Below are 21,872 nucleotides of genomic sequence, written 5' to 3' on the forward strand. Positions count from 1 at the left end.
GTAGCCGTGTGTGTGTGTGCCCTCTGGCAGTGTCCACGGTTTTGCATGAAATTTCATCACACCATCTCTACACACACACAAATACGCTCAAACACTCCGATCCACACACTTGCAACAGCTCGCTCACAGAGCGAAGTGAAGCCGCTTGCCGCGTCCCGTTTCGAGGCTATCGTTTTGCCGATAAGCGATCAGATGTATCGATGGGATGTGTGTCTGTGGTGGGGCCGTTTTGAAATCATTTTTCTCCTCTTCAGACAAGAAGCAGCAGTTGAACCATTACTGACCACAGACCGAGGGCCGCAGCAGACCTCTGTGGTTGGCTGTGTCAGGACTAGTTGGATCACAGGCTAGTTGATGATAGCTGGGCCTCGGCTAAGCAACAGGATATGTCTGCTTGACAGTATAAGAAGGAATGGGATTATAATATGACACTTAGTTGATCTTGATAGGGATGATTCTGCTTTTGCTTGAGCAAAGGAACAGTTACAGAAAAAGGGGAAAAAAAGAGAAATTGCAGCAAAGCAGGTGTTGGATATGGAAGTATTAATATTACTGTATGTTTGCAGGTCAGAAGACGGAGCATAGGTGGAGTTTTTGCACTCATCTTTGCAAGTAGCATGGGAGAGGAAGGCTGCAGGAACAACAGAGAGAGGAGGGAGGGGGGATGAGAGAAAGAAATGCACTGCCTATTGATTATCTTACACACATAAGTACAAGTGACCTGTAATCCACAGAGCACTTATCGACTCCTCTCCCCACCGTATCCAGTAACAGCGGATCAATACGGGCCAAAGACAGTTACGGTACAGCACCGCACATGGGGCCAAGATAGGCCTGGACTAGATCAGGGCCAGAGCCTGACCCACGCTGAAGAGTGCTAAATTTTAGGTCTTTCATGGTAAAAAACAAAGCAAGCAGCATAGAATGGATGCAGAGATTTAAAAGAAGGCGAAGCACGTTGAAGTACAGAGGTGAAAGAGTAGAAAAGGTGAAAAAGTATGCAGAGCGAGGAAACGGAGAGAGAGAGGGCAGCTGATTTAATGGTCTAATGAGGCCGTCCTCCAGCCAGTTGTTTTGTGTGAGGCATGCTCTGACCTTTCGCTCCGCTCGGGAGCCCCGCCGCCTCATTTTTCACATTCTTGCAATTACGTTAACGCTTGAAGCGCTCGCCGACTCCCGACTCTGGCCCTTCCCATTCTGACACAGCCTTCTCTCCACAACCTCTCCACCTTTCCCCCCCCCCCCCGTCCCCCCTCCTCTCCTCCTCTCCTCCACTCCACACCACGCATGAACTCGCCTCCTATCTCAATACATTTCCACATAAAATTTGTAGTCCACACTCTCAGAGTCCACAGAGAAAATGTGAAATGTGTGCTTCACTTCAGTAATGGGGTCTTTAACAGCTTGGCCCCTGTTAAAAGGGGTGACGATGTGGATCAGTTGAGGAAGACAGAATAAGATGGGAGCGAGGGAGAAAGAGTGCGTGAGACCCACAGTGCTTTTTTGGTTTCAGCTGCCAAGAAAAACATCAACTTTCTTCCGCCATCTTCCATCTTGAAAGGTGTGTTGTATGTGTGCCTGTGGCTTGAAAAACATTTAACTCGAAAAATTGATCCAGAAGCATCCCCTGTGTTGAATATGTGACTCCACTCCATTACTCCCAAAAATGGTGAAGCATGTCTCACAGTGACCAGGTCTTTTGAATAGGACTGTCAATTGATTAAAATATGAAATCGCGATTAATCGCATGATCGTCCATAGTTAATCGCACATTTTTATGCGTTCAAAATGTAACTTAAAGGGAGATTTGTCAAGTGTTTAATACTCTTATCAACATAGGAGTGGGCAAATATGCTCACTTTATGCAAATGTACGTATATATTTATTATTGGAAATCAATTAACAACACAAAATGGTGACAAATATTATCCAGAAACCCTCGCAAAAAATAATATATGCTCAAATCATAACATGACAAACTAAAGCCCAACAGGCAACAACAGCTGTCAGTGTGTCAGTGTGCTGACTTGACTATGACTTGCCCCAAACTGCATGTGATTTGGAGCGTTATTTAGTCTCTTCGCGGCAAGCTAGTATGACATGGCTGGTACCAATGGATTCCTTAGGTTTTCTAGTTTCACATGGTATCAGTATTTTATTCATCTTTATCATTTATGTTAATGCATTAAAGAAATTAGTGGCATTAAAACAAATTTGTGTTAAAGCATTATTATCACATTAACTTTGACAGCCTTAGTTTTGTAGAGTAAAACGTTTTAAACTTGTTTCTCCCTTTCCCTTTTGGCTGATGTTAGGGGATGTACAGAAAAAATGAAGCTCAGCATCACTCGTATACATTTTTTTTTTTTAGTACTGTATATACAGTGCATACAAGACTCATACATGGTTGCTGTGAGCAGAATTCACTTCCACAAATCTCCGGCTTGTATCTCAGCATTGAGCATTTCTCTGAACCCGAGCCAAAAAACAATTTAACAAGTGCACAAATATGTATTGCCTCTCTTGTGGAATAATTTATTGTCAAGCAGTAAACCAAGGTGAAGCATGCTCATAGCTGTGAGTAAAGATTGCCAGTTAAGGTTCTGACACATATGAAAAAGGTTTCGGTACAACGCTCAGATCTGTAACCTCTCCCCACCCCCCCTCTGCGCTCTTTTTTCCCTTTTTCTCTGAATTTCCCTCCAAAAAAAGTAAAAATATGAATGATCACCCTCAGGGCAAATTCTGCACTCTCACTTACTGACTCTTAGAGAGTGACTCCCTACGTTCCTCGCTAGATAAACAAACACCAGCGATTTATACGGGAGACGGTTCAGGAGGTAACGCACAATAACTCCATTGGCTCTGCTTGCACATCATTTTGATTAACAGTCCTTTGGAGCTCCTCCAAGCTTATCTAGAAACATCAGAGACATCAGTTGCAGGGAGTTAAACTTGATGAATGTGCGTGCCTTAAGATAGCACTCCTTTCCAAAGCAGGTGTCCGTAATATGTTAAAACACCCAAAGTGTGATGGAGCACTGTGATGACATACTCTGCATGTTTGCCTACACCAAACACAGTAGAGTCACTCAGTCATGAACTGTAAATCCCCAACACTGATTCAGCACGGTAGGTAACGTTTTCCCCCTCTTGCTGTATAAGTGTGTGTCTGAGTGTGTGTGTTATGTGTGCCTCAGCTCCAGTCCACACTTGTAATTATTAGCTATGCATGAAGACCAAAATCCACGTTGACATCTTGAGTGGCGAGCAAAGGCGCTTTCTGTACAATTCTACTGTAGATGGAAAAGGCTCAACAGAAGAGAGGAGAAAGCATTTTGTACATTTTCTCAGCAATTGAACAATCCCCACGCTCTGCGGATAGACGGACTCCCCAGAGAGACCGAGAGAGGCAGAGATGGAGAGAAAGGGAGGAAAAGAGGGAGAGCTTGAGTGTTCGGCTCCAAGGGAGCATGCTGCGCTTGATGGTATTGTGGTGCATTTGTGTGTGTGCGTGTGTGCACGTGGGGAGTGTGGTGAGCTCCCTCGGCCCTGGCCGGGGGCCCCACTCAGCAAGGTCTTTGTGGTTGAGCTCACCAGAGGGGGGTCATTCCTGGTGGGGACACGACTCTTCGTGTCTGCCCAGAGAGTCCCAGCATGCACGAGGCCTGTTGAATCTGGCATTTTCCAGACCTTTGGCTTTGCTGTTTTTTTTACAGCTACACTTAAAGGCTCAAGAAGAGCCAAAAATGAGATGAGAAAGAAAGAAAACCACAACAGAAAGATCAGCAGAGTCTGTGCTAAACGCAAGATGGAAGCCTTGTTGCGTTTTAGTACTCCAGCTCTGGAGTGATCAGCGAGGTGTATAGAAAATATATATAGCGTGCGTGTGTGTGTTTGTGTGTGTGTGTGTGTTTGGGTGTGTGTGTGTGCGTGTGTGCGCGTTAGCTGGTTCTCTCTAAGTGCCTGTTAGAGTTTAATTTAGTGTAGTAATTAAAGCTGAACACTGGCCCATAAACAACAGATAAACAATAAAGCAGACCCAAGCCCTGCTGTTTCATGGCTCTCACTCCCAGCTGTTGGAGCACTGATAATTTTCACACAGTGGCCCCCACCTCACCACAACACAATGCCGAAGCAACAAGGGTGTGTACGTGTTGTAAATGTGTGCTCGGGTATATTTTAGTGTGTGATGGCGGAGGCTGAAAAAAAAAAAAAAAAACGGCCAAAGAAACACATAAACACACAGGATACGTCCACTTCCCCCTCTCGAAAGAAAACACAGAGAAGCAGAAAGTGTAAGGAGGAGTAGCCACTTACAAAACCAGCTCAGTAGCAACAGCGATGCACATAAACATTACACCAGAGGCCTGAAGCGAGTTCAACATACCCTTCACATAGAGTATCTTCGCGTTATCTGGCTTAACTAACCCTAACAACCGCGATCACGCTGAACGGTCCTACGACGCTGGTTATCAACTCGGTAGATCAACCCAGGGTTTCTCTACCTGGCTGTGAGCGCATTCACATAAAAGGGGCGGTGTTTGCAGCACATAACCAATCACAAATATGGACAAGTCTACTGTCAGCAGAGCGGCATATTTTACAAAGGAAGAGCAAACTATAATATTAGACAGATGCGAAGAAGTTAAACACATAATCCAAACTAAAAGTAACACAGTTGCCAAATGCAGGAAGAACAGCTGGCAAAAAAAATCGCAGACTGTGAATGCGTAAATGAACAGACTGATAATATCACTGTCCCGTCTAGAGCATTACTTTGTGTATTCAGTTAAGATAATGTGTTGCTTAGATGTATTCTTATAGGATAGGATAGAAGATACTTTCCATAGTAATGTGTAAGACATGTGACGTGTATGACAATTTCCGCCTTACGGGATATAAGATTATACAAGATTCTTATAAAAACATGAAAGTAAGCCAGTTTACCGCTTTGAATTATGTTCCGATATTTAGTTTTTATTTGCTCCCAAGTCTGTTTCACACCGTCGGGGGTTGCAGCTGAAAGAATAACACTAAAATGCTGTCATACACGCCATTTAACACATCTAATCAACACGTTAATTTAATACACATCTGTAATTATAGTCAGATCTATGATGCTCCAGATGGGGCAGTGATATTATAAGCCTGTTAATTTATGCTTTCACACACTCTGCGATTGTTTGGCTGTTTAAACTGTTGCTTTTAGCCTGGATTATGACTTATCTTACTATCCACGCACCGAGCTTTAATTGGTCAGTAGGCGGTGCTTTTACTGATCTTGAGCGCATCTCAAGCAGGTTAGGTGTGCAGCAGTCGTAGGACTGAAAAACCCAGGGTTAAACCTGAAGTTACCTTGCTAATCCCAAATCCCACTTCATAGTACAGGCCTCAAGTGCCATATATAACTTGCAATATCTCGCCATCAGTGGCAGCACATGAACTGCACCTAAACAGAAAACAAGCTAAAGATATCCCTGCTTAATGAGGATAACACTGTTTCTCAACAAGCTCCTGTGTGCAACGTTATCCTTGTCGCTACATGTCAGCCCCATGTTAGTCAGGTGTCTGTTGTGAAAACAGTGCAGCATGTCTGTCGGATGGTTTGTTGGGAAGGGGCAGGGCCATTGTTGAAAGCTGAGAGGAGTTGCAGCGGAGGGGGAGAAAACACGGTACGGAGGGGATACTTTCATGATCCCATTAGCATAAGAGAGGCTAAATTATTCATGTGGAGTGCTTAATCTATGGGGAAAAGTATAGTTAATGCACATAGTTTTAAAATGGATCTCTCCCCGCCTCTGCTCTAACACCAGATTCTTGCTGGATTCAGCATTCGCGGGCATTTACGGGAACGGCTGTCACTCTCCCCTGCATACACACACACACACACACACACATAGACATGGTATGTGTGGGCATATGTGCACTCTTGCTTAAGCGCCGCTGCACTTCAAGCTGTTTCAAGGGGCTCTGCTCTCAGGCTCATCCCCTCTCTCCCTCTCTCTCTCCATAAGTCCCTTTCTCATCCTCTCCCTCCCTTCTCTTTCCATTTATTCCTCCATCTCTACCTCTCTTTCTCCCACCCCCCCTCCTCCCTCTCTCACCATCTCCCTCACACTCCTCTCCTCTCTCACCCCTCTCTGTCTCGCTCTCAGTACCGCAGACTACCTGGCCCTCATCCAAAATGTGATTAAAGAGAATGATCAGCTCCCTCAGCTCCCTCCTTCCTTCCTCCCTTCCGCTCTCTCTCTTTCTCTCACTCTCTCTCTCTCTCTTCCTTTTTTTTATGTCTCTCTGTGTTTCTCCTGACCCCGTGTTACGTTCTTAGAGTGTATAGATCGTGAGAGAAAAGAAAAACACGTGAAAACAGCGAAAAGCAAAAGGAACTGTAAAAGGATGCGGGCTGCCAGTAGAGTCAGCTCCACTTCCAGTAACATAGTCCTCTACCCACAACATCACCACCACTCCGTCCACACTGCAGCTCAACTCCTCTTATCGTCTCCTTCTTTCCACTCCTCTCTCTCGGCTCTGGCTGAGGCCTGGTCCCTCTGGTCCATAATCATGAACAGGCCCCCGGCGCGACCCGGCCCAACCCAGCTCGGCCGAGGATCTGGGTCCTACACAGCAGGAAAGGCACATTAACTGGGTCAGCCTAATGTGCAAACTAATGTTTGGAGAACATAGGGAAAAAATTACCCAGATTATTCTGACAGCAGCTGAGGAGAATGTCTGTTTTGCGCCATTAAGGGGAAAGCTTGGGGGAGACGTTTTTTTTTTCTTCTTTCTTTTCTTCTCTTTCTCTGAGAAGTAGATGAAGACCAGCTTATCTGGGAGTGAGTTGAACATAATTAAAAAGCAGAAAGGAAAAATGTGTTGCAGGGAAGTAATCGTGATTGAACTACAGTAAAAGGAGGGGAGTGACTTTCTCTCTCTTTTACCCAAAGGCTTGGGCCAAAAACAAAGAGCGAGTGCTGTTGTATCAGTTCATTATAGAGTGGGTTTACACACCCATGTTCCTCTGCTGATTACTCCAGTGCATGCGGTGATGATGAGGAGTGCACAGGGGTCTGATGTAATATGGCTAAAAGGGATTTGAGCGCGTGCCCCAAAGGGCATTTCCACGTCCATTAATGCTGCCGCCGCTGCATTTTCACAGGGATGACAGTGCTTCAGTTCTTTAAAGGGAGAGTGTTTTCCCAGGAAATTTTCCGTCTTGTTTCAGCAGGCTAGCCTGAAGGGGGTCAGCCAAGAAGTCACCCTTAAGAGGTGATAATCCAATTGCTCTAGTCCTCACCAGATTTGTTTTCCCCCCCTTGTCTGGCAGTGTGTTTGTGTGTGTTTACAGAGAGTGTAAGCATGCGTGCGTGAATGTAATAGAATGGGAGGCAGAGGCAGCAAGATGCCACCGGTTTTTCTTCTGTGTCCAACCCCGGGCCCCTTTCTAGATCAGAGAGAGGTTATGGAGGCCAAGTCTGTCAAAGGCACACCTGCAGGGAAAGTCCAAAAACCCTGACTGCCAGCTTACACAGGCTCGTTTAAGGTGTGCTTATTTGGAGTTTAACCCTGACTTCAAATGTCCTTTCCCTCTCTCGCCCTTTGTGTTTGACCAATGGGCCTTGTGCTCTTTTACTTTCCTTCCTTTCTTCTGCCTCCCTTGGCTCTTTAATCTCCTACACCACCCCCACCCTCCCAATTCTCCTCCCCCTAATATCCGAACCCCACATCACAGTGAAGGTCCCTCCCAAAAGACAGCAAGCGGTTGAGTCGAGTGGCTTAGCAAGGCCGGCTATAGCTTGTTCACTTGCTGTGTGGTTTTCTCTTGTGTAAACCAGGGTTTACACACTGAAGCGTATTTGGAATGGAGCAGAGCAGCTATACCCTACAGGTAGTGCTTTAACCATGCTGCCACCATCCAAGAGAGTGGGAGGATGATAAAGGAAGTGTGTTACAATCCGAGTTCTTCCTCTCTGCCGCTGATTTTCACGCGAACATCTTTCACGTTTATGCAAAGCTTTTGAGGGCATTATGCAAGATAAGCTCATTTTCTAGTCTGATTCCCACTCTAGTACATGCTTTAATGACTCTTAAAGCCAAGGGCTGCTTTTTTAGGCATAATAGCAGTCCCGCGGTCTCTCAGTTTCCACGTAGCCAGAGTGCTTTTTCCACACCTGATCACTTTTGTTCACCCATTTTATGGCTATTGGGGAGCAGGCGGAGGTGAGCGATTCGACAGCGGTTAGTGCCATGAGCCCTAATGTTTATTGGAAGCGAGCATCTAATAATTTTTGATTACCCCAGAGGAGGTATTAGCCATGTTAGTCAGCAAGGATAATTTCTTATTTACATGCCCAAAGCAGTGAAGACTCTGAAGGAACACTGGGGCTAAATGCGCAACAAAACGAATCAAACATGCCAAACGAGATGCTCCATCCTGGCTGGCTGCAGGGCTGAGGCTGAGAAAACCTTCATTATGCATTTACCATAATTCATTTAGAGGGTTATCAATTTGCAGAATACAGAGAGGATGTTTGGAGGGGGAAGCAAGCAAACACCATATCAAACGAAGGAAGAGAAAAAGGAACAAGGGGAAGCGAGATGAAAAGGAGTAAGATATTCAGGGATAGCACGGTGCCTGGATTTTTTTAAAATGTTGTTCCAATTACACACTTTCCCATGTTCTGAGGCAGAACTTGCATGTTAAATGCTGCAATCTCCTCTCTTTTACCAGTGTCACGCTCCGCCCCCTAAAAAAAAAAAGGCAGAAGCTGATTTCTTTTTAATGAAAGCCATTTGGCACAGGAATCCTCTTCTATACAATTTTTGTTGAGATTGAGGCTACGCAGAGATGTTCTAGTTCAAATATTGTCTGTTCTGTTCATTTAGGGTCGCTCTTTGTTTGGCCTCTGCCCTGCTTACTCAAGGGCGTCTTGTATCTGTCTCTCAGTGTGGATTTCTGGACAGTTACTACATGTTTTCATTTTTTCTCTCCTGGCAACACACACTGAGAGAAGAAAAAGACCTTTTAAAAGCATCTTTCCCTCCGCCATCAGGCAAGGATGACTAAGGCCCCATTAGAACAATTGCAGGAAACTTAGGGAGACGGGGAGTGTTTAAAAGAATGAAAGCAGCCAGAAAACACCACTATCTTGTGATAACCAGTGCTTGCCCTCATTATCTAAACACAAAAAAAAACACCACCTCGGAAAAAATTGCACTCACGCCATAGCTTCATTCAAAAATAAAACAATGAAAACGGAGAGGTAGAAAAAAAAGCGAGACAAAAAGAAAAACATTTAACATTTTCCAAAGTGAGAAGGGGGAAAAGCTGCATTGTTTAGTACGAATGCTTACTCCCAGGGATGCAGTCCTTAGACAACTGAGTGTCTGCAGGAGACATCTGTGAAGCCTGACCTTGTGACCCCGGAAAGAATGCTCTTAAGGTGGGGGGAAAACTGCCTTTACCCGCTGCATCATGGCCTACAGGACAGCCCAGCAGCAGCACAACAAACACCGAATAACAACACAACAGTCGATGGAAAAAAATGAGGTGGAAAAAAAAAAAAGAGTGAGACAAGCAAAAGAGACAGAAAGAGATACTGTAAATATAAAAAGTGAGAGAGAAATGAAAAAGCAACAGAGATGCAGATAACATGCAACAGAAACCACAGACAGACTTGATCCGTGCCTCACAGGCCTGGCTGTCTCTTACTCCTTTGCCCCCTCCAATCTCCCCCATGAGATCATTTTCATCCTTTATGAGTCAAAAGGAAGCCCGGTTGAAAATGAAAGGTTACACAAGCCAGAGCCCAAGCCCTCGGAGTGAGAGAGGAGAAGATCCCTGCTGCAAGGGCCCTGCTGCTATTCAAAGCACCTGCCATTGTGTGGACGCCCATCCAGGCCTATTGTTGTGCAGAAATTAGTCGTGCTCCCTTTGGCTCCCTTCGGCTCCAGAGGCATGCGGCAGACCCCCTTGTTGTTTTGGGTTCAGATACGTGGTCGGATAGATGCGTGGCCCCGGCTACCATCACCACTGGCTGTGGCCCTTTGCCCTTTTCTCCCAAAGCACAGTATCACAGTATCTTCTCCTCTGTTGTGCACGTCTCAAGAACACTTTCAGGCCAGCATTCCTATAGTTTTCTCTCTTTTTTTTTCTTTTGTACTCCTACTCTCCTTTCTCCTTTGGTGTATATGCTTATTGTTCTTTGGAGCACCCTCATTATACCCATGGTTATATTTTAAGGGCCTCTCTTTGATTTTGGTCTCGTGGGGAGCGAGTGGTGGGCTGGTGGGAGCTGTAGGGCTGGCCCGGCTCTCCGGGCTCCCCAGCCAGCGTCTCGGAGAGTGGGCTTGGGGGTATTGTCGGGCTGTGCACCGCTGCCGAAGCGCCGGTGCTACGGCTAGTGCAAGGGGGTGGATGTGAGGGGAAAATTGAAAAGTCAATAACGAAGGCCGCACGAACAAAAAAAAAAAAAAAAAGAAAGGAGAGGGTGAAACAAAAGGAGATGGAGAGCTTCAAAAAGCTGAGAGCTATAGAGCACTGCTAATTAATAGCATCAGAGGAACAGCCTTTTTTTCCTCTTCCTTCTGGAACTTTAATGCTGCATATTAACTTGCAAGGCGAGGCGATTAGGAGTCAGGTCCATCTCACTGCCAGACCAGCCTACAGTGGTCATGTTATATGAGGGAAGATTGGTAATGTCTCATTCAGGAAATGAAAAACAAACATAAAAACAAACAACTATTGTATATTGTAATGCAACCCTAGCTTTGTAAAACTATTGAACCATTAATCGCTGTGTTACAGAGGTGGTTATTCAAGTCTGTGGTCATTTTTGAGCCGTTTCTAATCATTTCTAATCAATTTTGTCAAATTTGTTTCTCTGCATTTGTCAGATTGTTCCAAAATAGATTTCTTCAGGTAGCTAATCGAGAGGTGAGGCCCCAGGAACGTGACGAAATACGAAATTTTGGACGGTCAGCGAGGCAGAGTGGCAGTAATTTGAACCACGGCTTTGGCAATTTGTATTTTTCTCACAGCAGTAATAGGCTCCTCTCTCACTTTTCCTGCCATAGCAATTTCCACTGCCAACAGCTGTCAAGCCCCTAAAATCAAAATTAGTGCCATGGAATTGGGCCTTAATGAAATGACCTGCTGGATTTACCTTAAGGAGCGGGGCGGACAGTCAATACTAGCCTCGTCAAAACCCTCTCTCTGCATGCTGCGGTCCCATTAGCGAAAGGAAATAGTCTCGAGTAAATGTATTAAGCACTACTTCCAGCTTCTAATTATATTTTTTCCCCTTCTCCCTTCATAATTCATTCACTCTTTCATTAGTTCTTGATATTGAAAAAAGGCTTTTAACTGGCTCTTCTGTCCTCATGGGCTCACCAATTATTTGTCACTATGGATCAGAGGAATGTCAGAGGAGACCATGTTGTATGTTATAGTGTCCCAGCACAGCTAAGATGTGGAAATATATATTTACTTATGTGTTGTGAGCAGAAACACAACATTATTTTCATATTATCGTACAGTATAATGTAGCATTAAGGCTTACCAGAGCTGTTTGCTCCCCTCCCGCCTCTGCTTCCTATAGAAAGAGGTGAATGTGTGCCAAGGCCCAGTGGAGGACACTGGGCCATGGTTATTGACTTGTAAAGGAGCCGGTAGGTGAGGGGTCTTGACAAGACATGAGCGTCTGACTCTCTTGTAAAGCTGTATCTGATTTCTCTGCTAGTTGGCTCCCCGGAGAGAGCCGCTCTACCCTCTGTTGATCAGACTCGCACTCACAGCTGTATGGAAAAACGCGGCGATAAAAAGAATGAAAGAGTAGTTTTGTGAAAGGAGACGCTCTTAGTTGTGTATGCCACGATTCCCTGTTAGGGTGAGAATGAGAGCGAGGGAGGAGGAAGCGAAGGAATCAGCTGCTAGGTGAAAGAGCTGAATCCAAGGGTACATGTATCTCAGTCAGTATGCCAGAAAAAAAAAAGCCTCTTCAGATTAACGTTTTGGTGTTTCGTCAATAAGGGCATCTGCATTTGTGTATAGTATAAAAATAACAGAGAGTTGTATCAGCAGTAGGGCACACAAAGCGAGTATCAGCTACGCCAGATCCTCACTCCTCACAGATCTGACTAATTTATGAGGGTAAACTGCGCTGACAGAGAGAGAGAGAGAGAGATGCAGGTGGAGGGAGGAAGTTTTCATTGACTCTCCAGAGTAGGCCAAGCCAAAGCCCCCGGAGGGATCTCTCTCAGTTTGAACTTTATCAGGGGCTACGCTTAATCAATACACTATCGGAAAAAGAATTAATTACTAAAGCAGAATAAAACAGCTGCATTTTAAACCAAGGATTCATCAATTCTGTAATCTCTTGGTTACAGCTCAGGTGTCAGGAGGATCATTTCAGCTCCATGTAATGAGGAACTGTGGGAGTACACCCCAACCCTTCGCCGTCCTCCTCCTCCTCCACCTCTCCGTTACTGACCCCCCCCTTCCAACCAACACCCAGTTCCTCTCCTCTACCTCCTCATCAAGATATTTTCCTTCCCTTCTTTTTCTCTTCACTCCATTTCCTACCTTCTCAGCTGGTTGTCATCTACCTACAATATTCTCTCTTTTTTACATTTTTCCCTCTTCCCTTCTTTTGCCCCATCCTTAATAGACCAACTGTATTCTACTCCCCCCCCCCCCCCCGTGCTACATTCCCTTCCCACCAAATTCCTGTCTTTGCGGGGATGGGACGAAGGGGTATTAAACTTGAAATCTCTGGTGCGAACGCTGACTGGAACGGGACATTCCCGCTGCTGCAGCCATCAAGCCGGACATTCCTCCGCTCAGGCTGGGACACCGCTGGTGTTACGCAAAGAGGGGGGTATAAGGGATGGGGGAGGTTGGTGTAGGGCGTAAAAAAAACAACACACAATGCTCAAATAGTAAAAATTAGAGCTGTCAATCGATTAAATGATTGTCCATAGTTAGTCGCACATTTTTTATCTGTTCAAAATATACCTTAAAGGGAGATTTGTCAAGTATTTAATACTCATATCAACATGGGAGTGGACAAATATGTTTGATTTATGCAAATGTATGTATATATTTATTATTTGAAATCAATTAACAACACAAAACAATAACAAATATTGTCCAGAAACCCTCACAGGTACTGCATTTAGCATAAAACAAGATGCTCAAATCATAACATGGCAAACTCAAGCCCAACAAGCAACAACGGCTGTCAGTGTGTCAGTGTGCTGACTTGACTATGACTTGCCCCAAACTGCATGTGATTATCATAAAGTGCACTAGTCTGTAAAGGGGAGACTCGTGGGTACCCATAGAACCCATTTTCATTCACATATCTTGAGGTCAGAGGTCAAGGGACCCCTTTGAAAATGGCCATGCCAGTTTTCCCTCACCTAAATTTAGCGTAAGTTTAGAGCGTTGTTTAGCTTCCTTCGCGACAAGCTAGTATGGTTGGTACCAATGGATTCCTTAGGTTTTCTAGTTTCATATGATACCAGTATCTTCACTCTAGGCATTAAAACATGCGTTAACTTGTTATTACTGCGTTAACTTTGTACAGCCCTAGTAAAAATAAATATATTTTTTCTATAAAAACTCAATGGAGTGTGAATCAAAGGAGAAGAAGATGGTTGGAAATGACTGGCGTGTGGTGAACACATTTAGATACAGACAAACCACATAGGGAGTATCCCCTTGTGTCACAATAACCTTGGCCGCGCTGTTGCCACGACCACTGCCATCCACCCCTCACAGCCCTTGACCCCAGCCCAAAGCCTGTAAACGGACTGTCCTTGACTCCCACATAATGGGGGATTTCAAGGCAGGTTGAGAAGGGGTTATGGGTGATGAATTGGGTTTTTAGTGAGCTCATTAGGAAGCCAAACAGAGTTTAGACTGGCGGAGCGGGGCAGCAGCACAGTAATCAGTTCTGCTCGCTTTGTTCCCTGCCTCCAGGACATTTGTGTGAAAAAAAAAAAAGAGAGCGAGGAGAAAAAAAAAACTTCATGGCATTTGGCTGATGAGAGGGCTGCTGAGCAGAGGCTACAATCTGATGGTTGACTTGTTGATTTATAAACCTTTTAATCCATTTACTCCACCAACCCCCCCCCAGCTCTGTGTAGAAACCCCCCATCTCTGCTAAACTCTACTTTGATGCCACTGTCATCAGGTGTGGCAAAGATGTCTGCAATAAATCCACTCTCTCGGTATAAAAACAAGGAGTTTGTTTGTTTGGTTTTGAATTGTAATTGAGGGTAGAGAATCACCGCTGATGCTGTTGTCATACATTGCCTCAAACAGCATAAGCTGTTCTGAATCACGAAACCACACTCTGTTAAAACTGGCAGCCAACACACAGCTGCTCTTTCTGGTGGTTTAGGTGGAAGACTTTGATATGCAATAGTTCCTAGCGGGGATTGTAAAGCCATTTCTTCACTCGCAGACGCATCCATATGATGCGATTGCGTGCTCTCCGTCTCTTTGTTTTCTTTTGCTCTTCTTGTCTCGTCTCCCCTGCTTTCACTACATTATCATTCCAAAGTAGAGCAACTTAGTCATTTTTACAAAAGCAAAAAAGTGTGGAAGCAGCTTGTTTTGCTAATGATCATGCTTCAATTCAACATAGCCCCGCTTGCTTTTGGGAAATACCTATTCTTTAATATTTGATGCGGCATCAAACCTAAGGATTACGGTATTTTTCTCTGTGGGCACCCAGGCCTTTTTTTCTACGGTAACAATCGTAAATTATAGAGGGAGCAGCGTCAATATGTGCAATTTTAACCACTAAGAACAAGAATAGCTCCATTGTACCGTATTAAGTAAGGGATAAAAGAAGGACAAAGTCTGGGTAGACAGGTGCATTGGCAGGTTTGTACATTTGTTTATCAAGAAACAAGGGATGAACCACGATTACCTGTGAGACCAATTAGTCCCGTTCGATTTTGGAATTTAAGGGAAGAGCAGCGGTATAGTGTTGGAGTGCAGGGGGAAGCGGGGTGGAGTTGTCAGGGAGGCAGAGAGTGTGAAATGTCTGGTGGAGACCCAAAAGCCCTTCATTAGCCACTGATCCCTGTCTGCTGAGTGAGGAGCAGTCATGGGCATCACAGCTCCCTTTTAGTTCCCCCAAAAAGAGCGGGGTGAGGGGGGTGGAGGGTAGCTCCCCCATCCCCTGCAATTTAGCCCTTTGCCATTCATGCAAATTGGGTCCTGACATCTGCAACAGCCTGCCTCCTTTCTTTTATACATCTTTATTCCATCTCTTTTCTTGGGGCCCTTTTTTTTCCTTCCTCAAATAAAGCCCCCTTTAGATGGCAGCGTGTTGTCTCAGCTGACATGCAACCTTTTATACATACTCCACATCTGTGTAAAAGTAGTGTTCATATACACACATATATGCACAGGGGAAACAAATCAAAATCCCAGGAGGCATTAGCAGTCATTGTGCAACCCTAAAAGTCCCAATTTATGGTGTAATAAGAAAATTGTTGTTGCAGGTAGAAGGTTAATCGCACTGATAATTAGTCCAGTATAAAACCTTGGATAAAGTGCATACTTTGTGCTAAATTTTAGGGTTTTGGCAGATGATAATCTTATGAAAAGATCAAGAGAGTTCTAGGCAGTGACTCTGGAGAAAAGGCAGTAACCAGGCAGCCCCCCCCCCCCTCCTCCCTCTCCCTTCTGGACGAACTACTCTTCTTTGGCTCCAGGGGAGCAGCTGAAAGGGGAGGGTGGCTTCGCTCCAGCCCATATTTTGTATTAAAAGGTAAAATAGCCCGTTAAAAAACAAGTTTTACCTCCAACCGTCACCCCTCCCCTCCCTTTTCTCTGTGCTCCCTCCACTTCAACCTCGCCCTCTATGGTAGGGATGTGCACAGTGGGGTCAACGCTGCGCCTGTGAGAGGAGAGAGGCCTTGTATCGGTGGAGAGGCGATAGTTATCTCCAGCATTCCAGGGATGACAGAGAGATATCTGCCTGATGGCAGGGTTAGGGGGCTTAGAGAAGGGGCGGAGAAGGGAGGGAGGTACAGGAGTTGTTGAGCAACTACCCCCCCTCCCCCCACCACCCTCCCTCCTTCCTTCCCTCCCTGCCTTTCTTACTGCCTGACTGCCTCGCTTCCCCACACGTAGAAAAAAACCATCTAATTAGAAGCTCTTATTCCACTTCATTTAAGGGAACACTTAATGATGTGTTTTTGGGGGGAGACAACTACGCATTACTTCTCATGCAAAAGGAACCACTCAGTCGTTGCACTCAGGATGCAGATACAGCTGTGTTTGAGATGGAGGTTTGTCCTCGTTCTCTACCCGGGTGTCATGGCTGTTGGAGGAGAGCGTGGCAGTCCTCTCTCCTTCACCTTTTAGCCGGTGTCCTGGCGGTAAGAGAGGGAGGGCGGTAAAGAGGAGGCGGGTAGTGACATCTGAGTTTGGCAGGGAGACTTGCTGAAGGAGAGAGTTTGTTGTAATTGCTCTGACAGGTTTTAGGGCTGTTAATGACTCCGGCCTGAGCCGCTACCAATTTGTCAGCATGCTTGCTGTTTACTAAGCTGTTGTTTTATGGTCCAGTGCAAGGGGCTGCTGCTTGTTTAAGCACAGATCAGGAAATAATCAGCGTAAAACACTGGCTGCAGTGGTGCAGCCGCACTAAAACAGTTCCGTTTAGAGCCCTCATCTACTGTATGGATCTGAATGAGCGCAGTAAACCATATGGCGTGTGGTCACACAAGGACACACAACCAACACCGATGGGTTACTTCGCTGTTAGAAAATTGGGACGCTCGAGTGTGTGTGTTTTATCATTAAAGGGATTACGTTCTACTCGTTAGCACTCGTCCGTGTTGTATGTTACGTGAAGCATATTGCTAGCACGCGGTTCCAGCCAGAAGACCTGTAATCCCCCCAGTCGGCACAGAGCAACAGAGGGCCGGCCATTCCGCTAGTGTGAATAGAGCCTCTACGTGTTTGTGTGTGAGGGAGATTGTGTGTGCGTCAAGAGCATGTGGTCCCAGAGCCGGCAAAGACCCCTTCGTAAATCCAGAGTAAATAAAAGGGGTAACCAGACGGACAAAAGAGGAGCCCCCACTGCTTCTCCCATTCGATGCCATTTGGGGGGACTGAATGTGCTAAACGCCGCTTATGTTGGCTGAAAAGTTGAGGAGAAAAAGAGGGAAAAGGGAGGCTCTAAATCCCCCTCTTCTTTTCTCTTCATTCTCCGCGGCCAAGCCTGCAGGGCTAGAGGTGGTGTAATAGGAGGGAGGGTTGTAGGGTCACTATGGCGTGCTAAGGTAGGCCAAAGGAGCTCCCCGCTACAAGAAACCTCTTAGCTTCTGTTCCCCGTCTACTCCTCTTTCCTTCTAACTTTCTCTCTTCTCCTCATTTGGGTGAGGTCGGGTGAACATGCCTGACTAGTTTGGGCTGACAGGGGGTTGTGGGGGGTCTGTTGTAATTAGTCACTTTAACCACAGCTTCCATAAGCCACTGCCTCTACACTCTTTGCTTCATTACCCTGAAACAAATGCCGGGGCCTCCCAGAGCAAAATCACCGCGCAGCCTTTAGAATAATACACACACACAACATCTAAAGCTTGTCTTCAGGAGGTGTATTAATAGTACAGGGACCAATAAAGTCTGGAGTGTTATTTGATAACTAACCATGACTGAGTTTTGAATATTCTCCAACTATTGACAAGTCATTATTCATTCATGCAAGGGGTATATCGGAATGGTAGAGCAGCAAAGAGAGGGCGTACTGATGGTGCCGCAATACGTGTTACTCTCAGCCATTTCCATAATGCTTCCAGGGCTGACTAGACCTCAGTGGCTCCCTGAGGGGCAGGGTGCCTCCTAGACATGAAGCACGATCTCTAGAGTCATTAGGACTCCCCTGAATTCCCCCTTAACTCTCCGCAGACACTGTAGGACACTTTGTGCTCAACCAGTTTCTTTGTGCAAGAAATCCTGAAGCGACCCTGAATGTGCCAACATTAGATAAGCAGAGTTGCAGTGTGTTTACAGTCCTTTCCCAACCCCTTAATGAGCTCAGCCCTGAGACCAATTTACTCACAGGGAGATATATCTGAATGCATTTTTAATAACCACCCACTGGTGATGAGAGAGAGGGAATGTATGTGAGCGTAATGCGCTCTTGGACTTGTGTGCTTGTTTGTTTGCCAGTGTTTTTCATTCACTCGCTCGCCCTTGTTGCGTCTGGTCATTGTCTTCCATCTAGCCTGATTACACCTCCTCGGTTGCTGTGCCGTATGAAAATAGGCACAAACTTTCGTTGCAAGCACTTTGGGTCAAGATATTGGTTGAGGGAGAAGGAGAGAAGGAGGAAAAGAGCGAGAGAAGACAGACAGAGACTGGGGAGAGAGTGGGAGAGAGGAGGAGGAGGGGGGGGGGCTGTCTTTTTTCCGTCTCCAAGGGCGCTGCTTTTCCAAAAGTGCCTGGGGCTACACTCCAGCACCTCGGCTCCCCTAGGCCTTTCGGCTGCCTCCTAATAGCCAACCCCCATCTGTGTCACATGGCCAGATGATGGGACGCTTCCCCCTGCTCTGCCCTGCACTTTTTTTTTTTTCTTTCCCTATTTTTTTTTTTTCAGAGTGCACATCCACACAGGTTAGAATGGCAGAGTTGCCAGGGAACAGTCAGAAGCCATTAGCGTTTGGGACAATTTGCCCTGCAGCGTTCCTTCTCTCGCTCATAAGAAAAGAGTGGGGGTGGATGCAAAGCACCAGCTCTCCTTTAGATGTAATGAGGTTGTGCAAGTTGGGTCTTCTTTATTCTTTTTCTACTCCTTCTTTTCTTCCCCTGCTTCTTCTTGTTCCTCTTCTTTCTTTCTTTTTCACCCTCTGTCCACACTTTATTCTCCTCTATTAAGAATATTTCTGCACGTATATATACACAGAAAGTTCAAAACAACTATTAACACTGAACACAAAACGTGTGCTTTAACGCCACATGTCCGATCTGCACACACATGACAGTAGCCATGTGCATGTGAGAGAAAGACAGAGGGAGAGAGGAGCTGAAAAGCCTCGGAGTCCGGTTTCACCCTCGCGGGCTAGGGCAGGAGGCAGCGAGCATGCTGGGTAATGAAGTGACAGGTCAGTCTGTAAATACGCACGGGTCGCTCTGGCCCTGGCCAGGGGGGAAGCTATCGCATTGCAGTGAAAATGGAAACGTCAATAAAATTAATCTGCCAGCCTTTTGGCCACTGTGTGGTTCCATTGGATGAGCCTGACTGCTCACAGCGGGAGAGGGATTTGGAGACTTGCTCGAAAAATCAACACAAAACCTAGCGGCACACAAACAAACAACCAAACTGTGTATCAACGTTATTCAGTGGAGCTCAAAAGCGCAGAAACAAGGGGAGGGTGGTTAAAATTCACAGCTCACTAGTTGTTGTTATTGAAGTTTGGAAGCAAACTGGGGGAGTTCGACTTGACTTCCGTCTGGGTCGCATTTCTCAGGAAGCCCCTCACAGTCAGGGTAGGGCTACGGCCAGACTAAAGTTTATTGTTTTAGGCTTTCCTGAACAAGGATTCGTACTTAGCCTGGGATTTACGGCATTTGCCCACTAATGAATGCCCATTCTACAATTACAACACCCTCTAGTCTGTGTCCCCGTTCCCATATGTCCTTCAGAGGGGCTGTTGCTTCTTTAACTTCACACAGGGAGCGCAAAGTCGGCACTTCTCTGTTTTCCTCTTTCGTGTGGCTCCGCGCTAATGATGTGGAAGGAAAACACTGTGCACAGAAAGAAAAGAAAGACAGAGAGAGAAGAAAAAAGAGAGGGGAAAAGCAAGGGGGAGGAAAAAGAAAGTGGGGGAAAGTAGTCAGAAGTGAGGGCCCCTGCTGTCCTTGTAGTCTTCATTTATTTTGCATTTGATTACACCACCAGTCGGATCCTTTTTCTTTCCCCCTTTTTAATGTTATTAGTTCAAATATTTATGCGAGATTAAGGCTTGTATAGGTGGTTGTGATTGATGCCTCCCTAAAAACAGGAAGACATGCGAGTCTGGATTTTGAGAATGTCAGGGTCCTTCTCTGCCTTAGTGGAGGAGTTTTTCAGATACATAATTTAGATGCCCTCAAGGAAGGCTTTCAAGGCATTTGTGCCCGGGGGCAAGAAAAAATAACTATGACTGTTAAAAGTAAATCATTTTTGCTAATGCACAATTAATGCCGGGGAAGAGGAACAAGAAAAAAGGCAAGGGACAAAGATGGAAACTTCGATTTAAAGGAGAAATCGTGCCTGGGCTGCATGCATGTTTTCCTCTTGAAATCAAACGCTGACGGACATTAATGCAGGCGAAGCCGCCGCTGGCCTGTCATGCTAATCTTGTGGCGGAATGGGGAGGGGTTGCTGCGAGGGAAGGGAGCGAGAGAGGAGGACTGAGCGAGCCGGGGCTCGGGGTGGGGTGGGGGGGTGGGGGGGGGTTTGCAGACGAGTCCATTATGTGCATCGAAGTGCAACAATGAACCACCCCAAATCACATCCCTACTTTAATACTCATGCGTCTTCCCACTGGATGCCGCGAATTATCAACTCCTTTGAGTTTTTGTTTGTATGTGAGTGTGTGTCTGTGCACGCAACATGAATGTACTGTACATGTCTGCATATGTCCCCTTTGGCTCTCTTCAAACGATGAAAAAAAAATGCTCTACATTATGTCAAGCATGCAAATTTAATTGAATTAATGACATGAGTCCGAGCCTCTACTGTACTTGAAGGCTCCTTGTCCTTCTTTTTTTGTCATTTCCCCTTTCCTCCTCCTCCTCCTACTGGAGAAGTGGAATGAGGAACCTAGTGTTTCAGCGTCCAACCATAACATTACAGTCATTAACCCCTATTCCCCTCTCTCGTGCTCTGGGGTATAGAACAACTCTGCTAGGCCTCTGTGTAAACCCCTCACTCGCTGTACAGGCCCTCCTCTAAGGCCATCTAAATCCCCCCCACCTCCACATCTTCACTACACAATACCGGCTTTGCTGCGCGTTTCTCCAGGCCTCAGTGCAGTGCTTTTTGAATTCCTCCGTATCTGTGGTATTTGTCCGTTTATCCATTTTTCATAAGCCTTAAACTCGGCTTTGCAGCTTTGACTGTTTCAGCTCTGAGAGTTTTGAGATCAGGATTTTATTTTTTGTTGTATTCTGAGTCATTTGGTGTAGCCTGGGATGTTATTTAACCCCGGGTTTGGTTTCCGTCCAGGAGATGGCTTAGACAACAGCGTTGCATCGCCTGGCACAGGAGACGATGACGATCCAGACAAGGATAAGAAGAGGCAGAAAAAGCGTGGCATTTTCCCCAAGGTGGCCACTAACATCATGAGGGCGTGGCTGTTCCAGCATCTCACGGTAAGCACAGCCATGACTTTTTTTTTTGGACGTACACGTGTATGAAAATAGCCCACACACACACACTCACACGCCTGTCACATAGTCGTTATACTGAGGAAGCGAGTGACGGCTTGCGCTGTGATGCTCACCTGTCAGCCACCTGTCAGACGGACACCGTGACCAGGTCAATCTAATCAGTTTGGACTGTTTACTGTGCTCAGCACAGACAGAGTAAGAGGGAGATGGCTCAACAATCCATGACATTTACTCCAATATGAGATGCACTGTTTGTTTGGCCTGAAGAAGAATGTTTTTCTGGGGCAGATTTAGAGATCGAGTGGTTGTTACTGGAGAGAGCGTGTCAAGATTTCAGTTGAGTACATTGATTTTTGAAATCTGATCACTTGAAATCAAACATATTTTTTGTTATTTTTCACAGTAACTCCTGTGTAGGTGTATAGATGCTTATTATGGGTACACATTTCTAGGCCCACAGCTATATTAT

At 45.7% G+C, this 21,872-nt stretch overlaps 1 protein-coding gene across 8 annotated transcripts in view; it reads left to right on the forward strand.

Annotated features, from left to right (window-relative positions):
- The window catches only part of meis2a (Meis homeobox 2a), a 202,635-nt gene that overhangs the window by 133,309 nt on the left and 47,454 nt on the right, over window positions 1-21,872 (forward strand). For 6 of the 8 annotated variants that reach the window (XM_074660036.1, XM_074660035.1, XM_074660037.1 and 3 more), the window contains one exon: window positions 21,240-21,385. In XM_074660036.1, coding sequence (XP_074516137.1) covers window positions 21,240-21,385 — 146 coding nt within the window. The remainder of the gene's footprint in view (window positions 1-21,239; window positions 21,386-21,872) is intronic. The other 2 variants (XM_074660034.1, XM_074660041.1) reach the window with 1 other exon arrangement.

This window comes from Sebastes fasciatus, chromosome 15 (genome assembly GCF_043250625.1).
Source record: "Sebastes fasciatus isolate fSebFas1 chromosome 15, fSebFas1.pri, whole genome shotgun sequence".
NCBI lineage: Eukaryota > Metazoa > Chordata > Actinopteri > Perciformes > Sebastidae > Sebastes > Sebastes fasciatus.